The following is a 17,540-nucleotide window of genomic DNA, read 5'->3' on the forward strand; positions in this document are numbered from 1 at the left end:
ATCAGACTTGAAATGTAATCAGAACAATCGGTGGATAAATCCGTTTAGATGATATAATAAAAATTGCAGCAAGTTGTCAGTGAAAGGCGAAGCGGCTGAACGGACTCGGCACAATGAAATCTTAGGAGCCGTGTTGGCAGAGAGTCATGCAGAGCAGAGATGGGGGAGTTGGCAGAAGTAAAGATGAACTTCTAGAAATGGGATGACTTGGCTAAGCTTGTCATTCAGGGGGATAAAGTTCTGGTTGTGGAAGAAAAACTCTGATATAAGGCAGCAGAGAGCCGGCTATGAGATCTCCGTCTCTCCTTGGGATTGCTGATGGATCGGGTTCTGTTCTTATACAAGATAATGTCAGCAACATGGAGAAAGACATGCAGAGAGAGACACTGGGAGTCGGGAATGCTGTTATATAGAGCTGCTTTAATTTATTACATACAAGGAGAGGAATGAGAGTTCAGGGAGAAGAGAGAGAGAGAGCAGGCAAAGGAGAAAATGCAATGAAAGAAGAGTGCAGGAAGGGGAGGGTCCAAGGAGAGGAGAGAATGTAGGGAGAAGAGAGAGAGTGCAAGAAAAGAAGAGAGAGTGCAGGGAGAGGAGAAAGGGCAGAGAGAGTGCAGGAATAAAGAGAGAACATGTAATGAAAGAGAGTGCAGGGAGAGGAGGGAATGTAGGGTGAAGAGAGAGAGATAGGATGAAGAGTAGGGAGGAGGATGGAGAGGAGTATGCAGGATGGAGAGGAGGATGGAGAGTAGTATGGAGGATGGAGAGGGTGGCAAGCAGTATGGAGGATGGAGTGGAGTATTGATGAAGGAGAGGAGTATGGAGAGTAGTATTGAGGATGCAGAGTAGTATGGAGGATGGAGAGGATTATGGAGGATGGAGAAGAGTATAGAGAATGGAGAGGAGTATAGAAGATGAAGGGGAGTATAGTGGATGGAGAGGATTATGGAGGATGGAGAGGAGTAGGACAGCAGTAAGAGGAAGATGTGGTCTCTTTCTCTGTATTAGTGATTGCTCCAGTCAGCTTTTATTAATGAGAAACTTTAGAAAATGTATTTTTCCCACCATGAATGAGTCCTAATAACGAGTCGGATCCTCATCACCATCATAGTAAGTATTGATAATATTGGAAAGTGTGGAATCCTACAGAGGGGAGAAGAGGGAATTCACAATGGGAGGCGACCATTATATCCATGAAGAGTAGAAGACTTTCCTTTAGAGGGTTGCAGAGAAATCTGGGGTGTCGGTGAGGAGATCCTCTATACATGGAAGAGGTCCAGCAGACCCAACACCGGGACACAATCACCAGACAAATCTCTGGCCGTCTACAAGAGATAATTGTACACGGAGATATTACATTGTATACATTCCATGAAATGTGTCACCAATACATATATATGTGAATGTGATGTGACTATCATTCCATGTTACACAGGGACTCGTCATATCAGTAATTTGGCTACTTCCCATCCACAGAAGAATTGGGATCATGTGACCTGAGGAAGATCTGCAGATCCCAATATCAGCAGCAGAGCCGACTGAGGAGACGATTGTATTCAGAATATTGAAGGTCGGCCCCATTCCCATCCCTGGAACAGCCAGGACGGGTTTTATTATTTTCTGTTAGGAAGTGATCCAGATTTATAGTGATGAGAAGCCGGAATCCAGGAACTGGACTGATCAGCACTAGAGATGGGCCAACAGTTCTATCCGAGCAAAAGTTCCCCCCGAACATCACCTGCTCACCCACTCGGCAAACACCCAAATTTTCAGTTAGCTCAGCGGGATATTTGCTCGCTGAGCGCCCCACAATGCACTGTGAGCTTCTCAGTGCATTCTAGAGGACCTAATTGGATGAAGCCAGTGGTCAGGTGCAAGGTTTCACCAATTAGCACTTTCAGGGCCCTGATTGGACAAAGTTATGATGACTTTCTCCAACCAGGGCTCAGTGCTCATAGTCCCACCCCCACTATAAATGGTTCCTTCTCATAGGAAGCCTTTGCAGTGTTGGAGTGGAGATATATAGAGCCGGGCTCAGTTTACTACTAGTGAGTTAGTGTGTTCATTTATTGTTACTCTGAGTGTAGAGTGTGAGTATGTTGTGTGAGTATAGTGTAGTGTGTGAGTATAGTGTAGTGTGTTGTGCAGTAAAGTGTTTAACACCACATAACATTTAGTGCTGTATATCCTTCTTCTTGGTTGCTGCATGTTTTTTTTTTTCTTTCCTGTCCCCTTTTTTTAAATTGTGAGCTGCAGTTTTTCTGACTGTGACGTTGGTGTCCCCCTTTTTTTTATAGTTTTTACATTTCTGTCAGCGGAAGTCCTCAATATAAAGTGCACCAAACACCACTTTTCATTGAATAAAGTGCATCCAATCACACATTTCCCAGTTTATAATAAGTTTGGGTAATAATCCCCCATCATGTCTGGGAGGACAACAAGGAGCGGCAGACATTCCCCATGGCACTGTGAGGGGTCCAGCAGCGTATGTGACCACAGGCAAAGGTGGACGTGGTCAGTCCTCAGGCAGGACATCATTTCCTCTGTTTAGTGATGGTGCCCGTGCTATCCAGTCACAGCATGCAGAGGAGGTGGTAGACTGGCTTACTAAACCCTCCTCATCTTTGGTCATCCTCCTCATTATCCTCATCCTCCGTCACCCTAGCAGAGACTAGTGCGCAGTCCCCTGCAGCTGCCAGAGCAGCTTATTCTGCCTACTTGTCCACATCTATTCCTGCCCTAGCCCCAGCATCGGGCATGGAGGAGTCAGCGGAGTTATTTGAACACAGCGTCAGCCACTTGCTCCTTGAAGATGCACAGCCATTACTGGATTCAGATGTTGGTTCTGAGGTTGAGGAAGGCAGGAACATGAGCCTACAGAGAGGGAGGAACACTGGTACACAAATTGGCAGTCACGTTCCCCCAGCTGCAGCGTATTGCCAAGTTGTCTCCGGTGGTAATGAGGATGGAGGAGATGATGATGATGATGAGGTCACTGATGTGACTTGGGTGCCAGATAGAGAAGAGGAGGAAAGTGTGGGTGAGGCACAACCCCAACGAGGCAGCCATCATGGAAGAGTAGAGAGCAGCCACCCTATTCCATCACATTGTGGAGCTGTCATCTCCCGGCCCACTTCCCACAGCTCAGATGTCTGGACAATTTTTTGCACATGTGCAGCCGATCGCACTGTTGCAATTTGCAAACTTTGTCTCCAGCACATCGAGTGTCGCAAAAACTCCAACCATTTGGGTACCACATGCTTGAAAAGGCATTTAACCTTCCACCACTCAGCCCATTGCAAGAGCACCTAAAAGCCACACAAAAGGGGCACAAATATGTCCCTCCTCCTCACCTCACTCTGTCCCCACTATGCCCCATGTCCTCTCAGCAGCCTCCACTGACAGGGATGATATTATAGTGCAGGGTGTCCCTGGTCCTTGCAGCACATCTGCCAGCAGCACACCGCCAGATGCAGAGTAGTAAGGCTTGCTCAAAGTGGTGCAAAAATGTGTTATTTCCATCCAAAGTCTGCCAAAGAGACACCAGAATGTATCCAACAATCCTCTAATCTTGTTCCCAGTGCACTGCATTTTGACCTCATCATACAGACTGGACCCCAAGCCGTTATTTATAAAAGAAAGCTTGCAGGAAAACACTATTTAAATGACAATTTTTATTTATTTATAAATGTCAGTTTTTCTGCAGCAGGTTCTATACATGGTAGAGTAAAGACACCCCCAGCACTATATTTAACCACTTGCTTACTGGGCACTTAAACCCCCTCCTGCCCAGACCAATTTTCAGCTTTCAGCGCTGATGCACTTTGAATGACAATTGCGCGGGCATACAACACTGTACCCAAATGACATTTTTATCATTTTTTCCCCACAAATAGAGCTTTCTTTTGGTGGTATTTAATTACAGCTCGGAGTTTTATTTTTTGCTAAACAAACAAAAAAAGATGCAAAATAAAAAATCATGTTTAATAGTTTGTTATAAAATTTTGCAAACAGGTCATTTTCTCCTTCATTGAAGTGTTCTGATGAAGCGGCACTGGTGGGCACTGATAGGCTGCACTGGTGGGCACTGATAGGCATAGTTAAAGCGGCACTAATAGGCACAGATAAGGTGGCACCGATAGGCACAGATAAGGCAGTACTGATGGGCACAGATAAGGCGGCACTGATGGGCAAAGATGGGCACAGATAAGATGGCACGGATGGGTGGCACTGATAGGTACCACTGATAGATGGGACTGATAAGCACTGATAGGTGGCTCTGATAGGTGGCACTGCTGGGCACTGATGGGTGGCACTGATAGGTACCACTGGTAGATGACACTGATGGGCACAGATATGTGGCACTGGGGTGTAGCACCATTGAGGCAGATTGTGGGCACTGATGGGTGGCACTGTGGGCACTGATGTGTGGCACTATGGGCACTGATGGGGGGCACTTTTTTATTACTGAGGTGGCCTGGCAGGGGGCAGGTGGGCACTGGTAAGCTGGTCATGATCAGGACATTATGATCGGGACAACAGTCCCGATCACGGCCAGCTTACCAGTGCCCACCTGCCCCCTGCCAGTGCCACCTCAGTAAAAAATAGCCGATTACCAGCTCCGTTGTGTCACATGATCAGCTGTCATTGGCTGACAGCTTATCACGTGGTAAGGGGTCAAGATCAACCCCTTGCTTCGATCCATGCTCAGGCGAGTCTCATAGACTTGCTGATCACAGAGCACGCCGCCCGTGTATGGGACAACGTCAATAGACGTAGTCCCGGCAAAGTAGGTCCGCGCTGTAGCCGTCGTTCGGCTATAGCGGGGATCCCTAGTGTTTAAAGGAATTTTTAATGTTTATTGTTTCACTTTAAGCATCATTAAAATCACCGCTCCTTTAAAAAATATTGTTTTAAAAAAATGTTTTCATTGATGTCCCCCAGGGGAGTACCCGGGCCCCCATACCCTCTTTATGGCCAATTAGTTGCATATAAGCCTTTAAAATTGGGACAATGGGGTTTGCCATTCAGGTCTATTTTTTTGTGATGTTCAAAAGTTCTGATATGGAATGAACAAGAGGGTGTGCAGCCCACCACTAGTGACTACACGTAATGCTCTGCAGTGGGGTGGGTGACATGTAATGCTCTGCAGTGGGTTGGGTGACATGTAATGCTCTGCAGTGGGATGGGTGACATGTAATATGCTCTGCAGTGGGATGGGTGACACGTAATGATCTGCAGTGGGATGGGTGACATGCAATGCTGCTAGAATAGATGGGTAACACACAATGCCCTGGGGGGTGACACTGAATCTTCCTGGTGTAAAACAGAATCTTCCTGGGGGTGGACACAGAATCGTCCTGGGGTGACAAATAATCTTCCTGGGGGGGTGACACAGAATCTTCCTGGGGGTGACACAGAATCTTCCTGGGGGTGACAGAGAATCTTCCCGGGGGGTGACAGAGTCTTCCTGGGGGGTGACACAGAATCGTCCTGGGGGGACACAGAATAAACCAGAATAAACCATTTTTTTCAATGAAAATTGAGTCAGTAAAATGTATTGTCAGTAAACTTTGACACAACAGGACAGTGTTTTGTATGAATAAAGTTTGTTGTAATGTTTGTTCCTTGTGCCGTTGTCACAGAACATCATCCAGGAGCCAATCCACATGCAGCTCTGAAAGTGCGGGGGCTGCTGTCACTCATAGAGAGGAGGCAGGGCTCCAATCAGATGACAATGGAGGCGGAGCTGTAGCGGTGATCTGATGTGCGGTGTAGCCAGTGTGTCACCGCAGGCTTATAGTACAATAGATGGGAGCACGCATGCGCGGGTGCCCCTATCAGATCAGTGGTGTGAAGGGGGCACCGGTCACACAACAACACAGGAAGTGGGCAATACTGAGCAGAAATGACGCCATTTAGAAGAGGAAAAGAAGAGAAAGATTACTATTACTGGAATTCTATATTTAAGGATCAGAAAGAGAAAATAAAAGCTGAGAGTTGATGTGACTTTACTCTGATATCATCCATTCCGGACATTCTCTTCATATCCGGATCCGTGTATTACCTGAGAGGGGGAGGGGCTCCCACACACCATCTTCTTATCTTCATCTCTTTATATATACAATCCAGCCTCCTTCATCCCTTCATAGAAGAATAAAATGAGAGTGTTAGAGGAGGAAATGTTGCTGTGATGATGGAAGGGGGTAGGGGCTCAGACTGTGCTCTGTAAGGAATGATGGAAAAGTGAGGGGCCCTCACCATGGCAGGGGCCACACACTCATCTACATCCAACCATTGGGATAGCAGACTGTATGCCGGGTGTGCTGGGCTGTCATGTGTACAGGCTGAGAACACACATCTGATTGGCTCAGTTATACTGACACATTGGATGGACCTCGGGGGATGGGGGGAATTTTTCTGTAAAGGTAAAGCCTTGTGGAAGATTGTAGGACCTGACTAAGATTATTATTGGTGGATCTGATCCTCCCCATCCCCCATCTGTAATGATAAAACTTGGGATGAGGAATAAATTCTCCATCATCTGGGAAATCTGTGACTGGCACAGGAAATCTCAATCATCTCTCTCATTATCTGTATAACTACAGAGACCTCCAATGGGCTCTACAGAAATTGTATAGAATGTTTGTCACCCGTCCTTCCATCTTCATTACAGAGCAGCAAGGGTGTCAGAAGACCTCCCAACAACGTCCCACCTCCATCATCTCATCTCCATCATCTCATCCCCATCATCTCACCTCCATCATCTCACCCCCATCATCTCATCTCCATCATCTCACCCCCATCACCTCATCTCCATTGTCTCACCCCCATCATCTCATCTCCATCATCTCCATCATCTCATCTCACCGCCATCATTACATCCCCATCATCTCACCCACATCATCTCACCCACATCATCTAATCCCCATCATCTCATCTTGATCATCTCATCACATCTCCATTGTCTCATCTCCATCATCTCACCCCCATCATCTCACCCCCATCATCTCACCCCCATCATCTCACCCCCCATCATCTCACCCCCCATCATCTCACCCCCATCATCTCACCCCCATCATCTCATCTCCATCATCTCACCCCCATCCAATGTGGTCTACATTTTACTATTCTCATTCTAAGACTTGTATGTGTGTTACCTCCAATAGAACAGATCGTACCATCTATCCACAGAGAAGCCGGCATTCCGGAGGACCTCACAACGTTGTCTCACTTCTGACTCCGACATCTTCTCATCATCCTCCAATGTTATCTCCAGATAGGTCAGAGTTCGGTTTGTTGAGATAACGGAGCAAAGATCATCACAGCACCAGAATGTCCCATTACAGCCCAGAACACTGGAGGGAGAAGCAGGAAAGAGGTGAAATGTTCTTCCAGGGAGGGGCAGAAGTAGACACATCCAATAACTAATCAGTGGGCGGGGTCTTAGAAAATTAAATGTTCTTCCAGGGTGGGGAAGAAGTAGACACTTCCAATGAATAATCAGTGGGCGGGGTCTTAGAAAATGAAATACAAAGCCACCTCATATGTGCCCACAATGCCCATTAATCAGTGCCCACCAGTGGTGCTGATCAGTGTAGTCTCACCAGGCAATTTGAAGGGGCAGATTTGATGATGGCAGTTTTTATGGGGAAAATAAGATGGGGCAATTTTGATGGTGGCTTTATAATTGGACAATATAATGTGGCAGTTTTTATGGGGAAATTTGATGGAGCTATTTTGATGTTGGCAGTATAATGGGGCAATTTCATAGGGCAGTTTTGATGAGTCAATTTTGATGGGGCAATTTCATGGTGTTATTTTGATTGTGCCAGGATAATGGGACATTTTGATGGGGCAGTTTTGATGGGGGCAATATGATGGGGCATTTGTTATGGGGCAATTTTTACCTGACAATTTTAATGGTGGCTGTATAATAGGGCAATTTTGATGGCGGCAATAGGGTGGGGCAATTTTGAAGGGAGCAATTTCATGGAGAAATTTGATGGGACAATTTTGATGGGGGCAATTTTGATGGGGCAAATTTGATTGCGGTAGTATGATGGGGCAATTTTATGGGTGTCATTTTAAGGGGGCAATAGGATGAGGCAGTTTTGATTGTGGCAATTTTGATGGTGGCAGTATAATGGGGCAATTTTGATGGGGCAATAGTATGGGGTTGCTATGGAAACCTGACCTACAACCTATTACACGGCTCATGCTGCTCTGAGCATGTGTGAGATCTGGAGGTCCATGCTGGGTAACCATGGAATACAGGAAGAGATACAGTCTGGCTTCAGATGCCCACACATGAGATGGCGGCGGCCTGCTGGGACTTACAGAAGTAAGAAATCAATGCTGCAAAAATAGAAAGTGGCCCTTGGATTACAGCGTAACCTTTACTAGAATACATGAATCATGAGGATTATAGGGGGAGATTTATCTACAAAGTCACATTTCTCCGGAGCACCACTTTATATACACAAGTGCCATAAAAGCCCCCCTTAGGGGTATTTATTTTGCTTCTAACAAGTTTTTGGATGTGGCACTACTGAGAGGAAATCCTCACCGACTCCATTTCTACAATTACAGGGATAAAGTTGTTAGTTTTCTGTATAAAGTGTATTAATAGCAATTCATTATTGTGCAGCACATTGTTCCAGCACTGAGGTTGTGGTAGTAGCAGACATATATTCTATGTAGTATTTGCTTTGTATTATCATTTTGTTGTGTAATTATTATTTGGAAGTATCAGGATCAGGTGGTTAGGTGGTTTGTTACATAGTTACACAGCCGTATAGTAACACTGGGGTTGTGGTAACACTTACCTCTGTCTGCAGGTAGGTTGTCTGTCTGTGTAATATAGAGCAGAGCTACACTAGTTTGTTATTTAGTGTATAAAATATGTAGAAAGATAAAGAATGAGAGAAAATACAACAAAGACAAAAGGACAGACTCAGTCTGGCTGTGAGAATAAAACAGAAATAAACTTTTTCTGAGGATTATCCTGTGACAGGAAAATGTCAGGAACATCCGCTATTCACCGGTTAGACCGGCACCATGGGAATCACCCCGTCCATATCTCAGGATCCTCAATTTATGGATGTGGGTGGAGTTTAGCCATCAGCCAATCAACCCTGGGGGGTGTCCCCTGCCCAGCCCACAAGCCGGTCCTGTGTTCTGAAGGAACCAGAGCTAAATGGACCATGAATGGTTCTGATGGATGAGGATTGGATTTCCAACACCGGCATGTCAGTCTGATCCCAACAAGACCAATCAGTGCTTGTCTGGTGTGATCAGACCCCATAGAACCATTCTGGGGGTTCTCCTGGATTCTATCCTCACTACACATACAATGTTATATGTACATGTACCCCAACATGTCTACAATCAGGGGCAATTATTTCCATCTCTCTGCAACTAATATTTTATTTTGTATGAGAGATAAAATAGATTCCTCTGATCTCTGATATAAATCAATGTCTGGCAGACAGTTCGGGGTCTTCTCCTTGTATCGGCCTCGTCCCCTGCTGGGCTTGTAGATGAAATGACTAGGACTTCTCTTTGAGGCTCAGTGAGGTGACAATTTTATATCTACAAGGATGGGGGGATTTTATTGGCATCTAGGGGTCTCTTCTGGTCTAGAGACTCGCTCTGTCCTTCCAGATTCTAATTGAGGACCATCTGTCTATGATTGGTCACTGAATGAAGAGAATACGGAGTCCTGTGCGTCTTCTGGTCTGTTTCAGGTCCGAATTCAGCCCAAAATTCAGCCAGAAATCAGACCTGAAATGGTGAATGGAGACGCACCGGACCCCTTGCTGTGACCCGCTGTGACCTCCAGTGTGACCCCAGCCAAAGACTGATCTCTGATAGTCAGTGGAGGGGGGAGGGGATGAAAGCCAATAACAGCGAGTGACCTGAAGGACTATGATAGGACCTCCCAATGTAACCGGCCAATCAGAAGTCTGTCTTTGTATAACTTTCATCTAGGTGACATGTCTGGATCCCTCACATAGAAGATTTATACCAGAATCCTGCAGAATATTATATCATTTATAGGATAATTCTCACCTCAGACTCTGCAGAGTACAGCCAGGATCTCTGAGCCCCTCACATAGAAGTTTTATTACAGAGTCTTCCAGATTATTTTCTGTTAATTCCAGTCTGATGAGGGATCGATTATTGATAAGAATGGATCGGAGATCATCCCAGCCAGAGGAAGTCACACCACATCCGTCCAACCTGCAGAGACAAATCCAGACACATGATATTATATTATAAGATGAATATGAGGAATTATTACCATTTAGTGAAAAGTAACATAACATCACTAGAGCGGAATATCAGGATATACAGAATGTTATACAGAGGAAAGATCTTCTTATTAGGGAAGCTGATAAAGGTGAAGCTGTTGTAGTACTTATGTCTACACAGTATAAAGAGGGGGCGCTGTGACAGCTCAGTCACCCCCTTATGTACCTGGTTATTAAGCAGGACCTCACACAGTGTCTCATAGAGGGGCTTCTGAAATTGATAGATAAAGGAAAGGATCTGGGGGGTTTATGAAATAAAACAGCAGAATTTCTGATGGTGGATCCCCCAGTGACCCCAATATTCCATCACCTTCCTAAAGTCCACCAATCAGGAGTTCCCATTGAAGATCACCGGATTGTGGCAGGAATAGGATCCCTTATAGAGAATGTAGGGGGAGGGGTGGATATACATTTCCAGCCTTTAGTGCTGAGACTTCTGGGATCTATTAGAGATACAAGTACTATATTGGTGGATATTCCACATTTACAATGGGATTCTACATTCACATGGGGGACACTTCACATTAAATCGCTTTATTCTTCAGTCCCCCATTCTTTAGTGTCTCCACCAATCAGATATCATCTCCATAGATATAGATCATACACTAGGATGTTACAGGAATTATTACAGAGGATGGAAAGGATGAAGGTTTTTTTACCTTAACCACTTCAGCCCCAGAAGGTTTTACCCCCTTAATGACCAGAGCACTTTTTACAATTTGGTACTGCGCTGCTTTATCTGGTAATTGCACGATCATGCAATGCTGTACATAAACAACATTTGTGTCCTTTTTCCCTACAAATAGAGATTTTTTGGTGGTATTTTATCAGCTCTGGGAATTAAATTTTTTGCAATATAAATGAAAAAAGACAAAACATATTGGAAAAAAATGTATTTCTACCTTTTCTTATAAGAAAAATCCAATAAACTAAATTTTAGTCAATGTTGGAAAGTAAAGTAGATCGCCTCCAGTCATATATCTGCCAAAATATGCCGATAGTATCACACTGACACTGAATGAGATAACAACTGATGCAGTGTCAGTGTAATACTATTGGCATATATTGGCAGATATATGACTGGAGGCGATCTACTTTACTTTCCAACATACGGGATACCAGCTGAAAGGCAGCCAGGTGATTTACAGTTGGATACTGCAGTGGATGCCGACACCGTGATTCTCGGGTGACTGTGGTACTGATATACATATTAAAGTGGTTGTAAACCCTTACAGACCACTTTGACCTACAGGTAAGCCTAGATAGGTAGGTCCAAGAAATATCTCCTAAACATATACGGTTTAGGAGATATTTAGAAAAAAAGCCACCGCTGTCTAAGGCGTATGCGCCATAGACAGCAGCGCGCAGGCGCACTGGGCAGGCCGCAGATCATGGCGATATGCGGCTTGTGTCGGCTCCCGTGTGCATACGCGGGAGTGACGTCATTGCGGCTCCGGTGAATCACAGCGCTGGAGCAGCAAGACCCGGAAGTTGCTCCGGGATACATGGCAGCGGTGAACATGAAGACAGAGGATACATACTAGCTCATTATGCCTTTGCCTTGTAGGTTGCATTTTTTTTAAATAGCCGTTACTTCCTCTTTAACACTCGCTGACCAGCATCTGACTTGAGTTTCCTTTTGAAATAGCAGCTGATAATCTTATCTGTTTAATCACATCAGAGACTAGTAATGTCATTATGTCTTGCTACTTCGTCTGCCTAAATAAACAAAGGAGATAACTTGTTGCCAGTTGTTGAAACATTATAAGTCAGCCGGTGTTCTGCCGTATAGTGTCCGGCCATGAAATAGTGTCCGACCCGTACTGCGCAGTACGGAGCAGATGAAGCTTTGGAAAATCTCCGAAGCTGAACAGCGCCTGCGCCGTGAGTGGAGGTGGTAGCCCCACCATCCAAGCAGACATAGAGTTGTGAATATTAGAGGGCCCCTTGTGGGCGAGCTTCGCTCGCTACGCTTCGGGCTCGGCCTCGCTGCGCCCTGCTCTTTTTTATTCCTACTCTATGTCCACTTGGATAGTGGGGATAGAACCTGGACTCACGGCGCAGGCTCCGTTCATCCTCGGCAATTTTCGGAATCTGTGTTGCTGTGTACTGCGCATGCGCAGTACGCAGCGGACACTATCGGATGGAGGACGTTATATGACAAGACACTGGCAGCTTTGGAATGTGCATTGGAAGTGTGGTGAAGTGATTAAATAGAAGACTGTTACAATTAAATGCCACGGATTGGAAGGGATTTCCTACTGTGCATTGGCTTTTTCTATTGTTAAACTATTGTACATTGTTTAACCTTTCCAGCACCAAGGGATGGAGACATGTGACTATCATAGCAATATTATTAGCACTAACTACAGATAGGATTTGTCTGAATTGAACACGTCATTTTTCAGCTATCTACCTCATCCCCTCTCTCCCTTCCCCCACTCAATATTGATCTAGTCCATGGATTAACTGTTTAGTAATTGGAAGAAATAGGGAATTTTGACCCTGTAATATTCAGTAGGTAATCTAATACGTGGGTTGCAATGGACTAAAGCAATTTGTCCAGACCTGAGTAGAGTTTTGTGTTGTTTTATGTATTTCCTGTTTGTCTTATTGTCTGTGGGTACACAATTAATTATATTAGATTGAGAACCATTATTTTTATGAACTGCACAGGTTTTTTCTATTTTTGATACTTTAATAAAACTGGTTAAGTTATTTAAACTGGAATCAATTAATTTAGATTTATTTATTGTTGCCATTAGTAACTGCATGTTAGCCTGCTCTTAGCAGACTAATGTTCTCTTTTTTCTATATCTCCTATTCCATGCCCACAGTGTCTGACATCTTCTGTACCATGCCCACAGCCTTGACATGCCCTGTACAATACCCACAGCCTCTGACATCTCCTGTACCATGACCACAGCCTCTGCCATCTTGACATATTCTGTACCATGCCCACAGCCTATGACATCTCCTTTACCATACACACAGCCTTTGACATCTCCTCCTGTACCATGCCCGCAGCCTCTGACATCTCCTGTACCATGCCCAGAGCCTCCGACATCTCCTTTACCATACACACAGCCTCTGACATCTCTTGTACCATGCCCGCAGCCTCTGACATCTCTTGTACCATGCCTGCAGCCTCTGACATCTCTTGTACCATGCCCGCAGCCTCTGACATCTCTTGTACCATGCCTGCAGCCACTGACATCTCTTGTACCATGCCCGCAGCCTCTGACATCTCCTGTACCATGACCACAGCCTCTCACAACTCCTGTACCATGCCCACAGCCTCTACCTTCTTGACATCTTCTATTACATGCCCACAGCCTCAGACATATCCTGTACCATACCCACAGCCTCTGCCATCTTGACATCTCATGTACCATGCTCACAGCCTCTGACATCTCCTGAACCATGTCCACAGCCTCTGACATCTCCTGAACCATGCCCACAGCTTCTGACATCTCCTGTAACATGTCCGCAGCCTGTGCCATCTTGACATCTCCGGTACCATGACCACAGCCTCTGCCATCTTCACATCTTCTGTACCATGCCCACTGTTGTGAATTCATGAAGAAATACATTTAATATTCACTGGCAGAGATGAGAGAGTTCAGTAGGCCCAAAAAAAAGTGGATGAACTATAATGTTGATATTATTGAACTGTGACCCCCTTGGAGAACTTCAAAGCAAAATACAGGATCTCACATGTTTTTCCAAAGGTTCAGGGGATTAATTATTCTCGTAAGTTCTACAAGCCTGTATTGAGACAATATGTTGCCTGAACAAAAGGGATGTTTTGTCACAAACACCAGAAAAACTCTTATCTATCTCCTTGAATGGACAAGGAAGGCTGTGCAAATATATATGGCAAGGTTTGGGCCATACTTAGGACGTACCTGTGACTAACAGTCATTAAACCTAAATGACCAGAACAAATATTTCATTGTCTCAGAAAGTGAGAGATCAACAAAATCGATTGTGTGAATTGTAGAAACTTGAAGGACACAGCCGTCTAAACATTCATTTGAAGCTCAAAGTTCATTTCAAAACATGGTGTGAGAAGGATATACAAGTCAGACATATTTCAAAAGTACTTCAAGTAATTCAAACTATATGTGATATTTTTAGGTCACCAAAGAGATGTTATAATTTTAGTATCTAATGATCTAAAGAACTTTGTCATAAAGAAATTATGTATGAAAGTGTGATTATAAAAAGAAGTGTTTTAGCAACGAATTAGCATTATGAAAAACATATAATCGTGATTATAACTGTATAAGAATTTAACCTATGTTTTTTTTTTTTTTTTTTTGCTTTCAATAATTTTTATTGAGATTTTCACAAATACAAAAAAGATAAATTACAAGACCGGGGTAGCATAGCCCAATACATTCCAAGACATAAGGCAAAATACGATTGATTAGTGGCGTTAACATAGCATAAATCACATTTGGGCTTAAGTATTAGATATATTATTGACGAAAAGGGGGGGGCGAGGGCGTCGTCCCCGCATCCAAACACTCCGTCTAGGAGTGATGTTATGGGGTGGGGGCGAGGCCCCCCTCCCCCCGCCCAGCGCCAACCTACCCCCTCCCTCTCTATCCCCCTTCTTGCCCTGCTTCAATTAATATGCTATTTTATTAAAGATTTTCCGTACATAACTAACCATATTATACTGTATAGAGAAGGAAAAGAAGATACAAATGACGTGCCGATCAAGTTAGTGCGCTGAAACTGCTATGCAGCGCCTACTCATCGATGCCCCCCCTTGATGCACTTCCCCCCCCCCCTACCCCCCCCGGACCTCCCTCCCACCCACCCCACCTCGAGCACGCAATGCCAGCAACAACCGTCCCAGTCACAGCCAGACAGCCACCTCCATATGGGCCAGAGAGAGAAAGAGAAAAAAAAAAAAAAAAAAAGAAAGGAGGGGGCTCCGCATAAGGAGGAAGGGAGGAAAGTCCTCCCTACCACCCGCCCAGCGGGTACTAGGCCATTCATATATTAACCTCACTCCAGGGGGAACCCCATATCAGTCAGCCAAGGGTACCATAATATCTCGAATTTTCTTAAATTATTTAGCTTTATAAGCATTGCTCTCTCGCACCATATTAGAGAGTTAATTGCATTGACCCATTGTCCAGTATCCGGGGGGTCCCTAGCTTGCCAATTAATTGCTATCAGTCGCCTAGCTTGATATAAGCACTTCAGGACAGATGGCTTGATTGACAGAGGAATATTAACCCCATCAAATATCCCCAGTAAACAGGCCCTGGCCTCGGGTTTCAGGGTAGTCTTAAAGGCTCTATTTATTTTAATGACTATTTCTAACCAATAGCTGTACAGATTTGGGCATTTCCACGCCATATGGAAGAGATCCCCCGGTGCCCCACATCTAGGACATTCATCCCTAGGTTTCCTCCCCATTTTCCATAACTTCTGGGGGGTGTAATATGCCCGATATATGAGGAACAGATGGGACACTCGCTGCAATGGAGATATAGAGGCCAAATGCCCCTGTTCAAGCGTTTTAGCCCACTGTTCCCGAGATATCGGGCCGACATCCCCCATCCAACCCTGTCTACTCTTGGCTGGGCCTTCACCTTTCAGGAAACTGCCTCTAAGCTTTATATATAGGCGCGAAATCTGGCCTTTTGCATGCCTATGATCTATAAGGGCCTGGAGCAGGGGAATTTCAGTTCGCTCAATAGTGAGTGACCCATATTGGGCTTGGATTGCATGTCTCAACTGTAAGTATTTGTAAAACAACCTATTAGGGACATTGAATTCCTGTCTGATAGTTTCAAAAGATTTCATTACGTTCCCCTCATAAAGATGCACTATTCTATTAATCCCCTGGCTATCCCAATCCGGAGCTTTATCTACCTTATTTAATTCGGGCAGGTGACGATTAACCCATAGAGGGGTATAGGTAGTTGTTCCCGCATATCCTAGCTTGCGCTTTGCTTGTTGCCATACCTTCCTCATTAGAGTGTTAGTGGGGCAGCTATAGAAAAGGGCATTAGCCTCCAGGGCTTCGGGAATCAGTTTATGAGGTGCTCCCAACATCATCAACTTATGATTTATAGACCCCCCCTCTTGAAGTCCTGCCCCTGCTAAGTGCTGGAGTTGGGCAGCCAGGAAGTATGCACCCAAGTGGGGTATGGCCAACCCTCCCTCCGCGACGGGGAGCTGCAGCGTATGCAAGCCTATCCGAGCATGCCCCTTTTTCCAGATTAATTGCCGAATAAGCGAGTCCATAATTTGGAACCATTTCTGGTTAATCCAAATTGGAGAGTTGTGTAGAATGTAAAGTATTTGGGGTTGCCAAATCATTTTTACTAGGCTGCAGCGTCCCGCCACAGAGAGAGGGAGGCCACACCAACTATTAAGTTTCGTCTTCATTTTCGACAATAGTGGTGCCAAATTCTCGTTGGCATATTGACTTGCGTCCCCAGATATCCAGATGCCCAGATACTTCAGCTTAGTCACCAACTCCAGGCCTATTATCGTTGAGGGGGCCCCGTGTTCCCCATGCCTGAGCAGTGGTAAAAGAGCTGATTTGCCCCAGTTGATCTCTAAGCCCGATTGTTGACCGAACTCGCCCATCAGATGGATCACTCTATTCAGGGTAGAGTCCACATCGCCAATAAAAAATAGGAGGTCATCCGCGAATAAGGCAATTTTTTTCCTCGTCGCTACCCCGCCGAAATCCCTGTATGTCCGGGCAAGATCTTACCAGAGCCGCAAGGGGCTCCATGGCCAATACAAAAAGGAGGGGGGACAGCGGGCACCCCTGTCTTGTACCTCTCTCCAGTTGGAATGATTCAGAGGTTTCAGTACCCATCTTGATTTTGGCCCTAGGTTTGTTGTACATTAATTTTATCCACTGGGTAAATAAGGGGCCAAATCCAAACCTCTCTAGGACCCTCCACAGATAGCCCCATTCCAAGCTATCGAAGGCCTTAGTGGCATCAAGTGCTAGGATAGCCCCCACCCCCTCATTATCTCTGGGTAGTTGGACATTAAGGAAGACTCTTCTAATATTAGTGCTGGTCGCCCTGCCCGGGATAAAGCCCGACTGATCTGGGTGTATGAGTTTATGGATGTATGTATTTAACCGAATTGCTAGTGCTTTGGCTAGTATTTTAATATCCGTACATAGCAGGGATATCGGCCGATATGATGGAACTTCCTGGCAGTCCTTGCCCT

The 17,540-nt window shown here is 45.1% G+C and overlaps 1 protein-coding gene across 3 annotated transcripts in view; it reads right to left on the bottom strand.

The window, feature by feature from the left end:
* Nucleotides 1–910: 910 nt before the first annotated feature.
* Nucleotides 911–17,540, bottom strand: part of LOC143981459 (NACHT, LRR and PYD domains-containing protein 3-like) — a 121,117-nt gene continuing 104,487 nt past the window's right edge. For all 3 annotated transcript variants that reach the window (XM_077479337.1, XM_077479336.1, XM_077479335.1), the window contains 4 exons: nucleotides 10,075–10,245; nucleotides 7,182–7,358; nucleotides 6,068–6,144; nucleotides 911–1,325 (listed from right to left, as the gene is read on the bottom strand). In XM_077479337.1, the coding sequence (XP_077335463.1) occupies nucleotides 6,108–6,144; nucleotides 7,182–7,358; nucleotides 10,075–10,245 (385 nt within the window). In that variant the 3' untranslated portion in view covers nucleotides 911–1,325; nucleotides 6,068–6,107. The remainder of the gene's footprint in view (nucleotides 1,326–6,067; nucleotides 6,145–7,181; nucleotides 7,359–10,074; nucleotides 10,246–17,540) is intronic.

Source organism: Lithobates pipiens, unplaced genomic scaffold, assembly GCF_037356315.1.
Source record: "Lithobates pipiens isolate NorthernLeopardFrog02 unplaced genomic scaffold, aLitPip1_a1.2 Scaffold_157, whole genome shotgun sequence".
Classification (NCBI taxonomy): domain Eukaryota; kingdom Metazoa; phylum Chordata; class Amphibia; order Anura; family Ranidae; genus Lithobates; species Lithobates pipiens.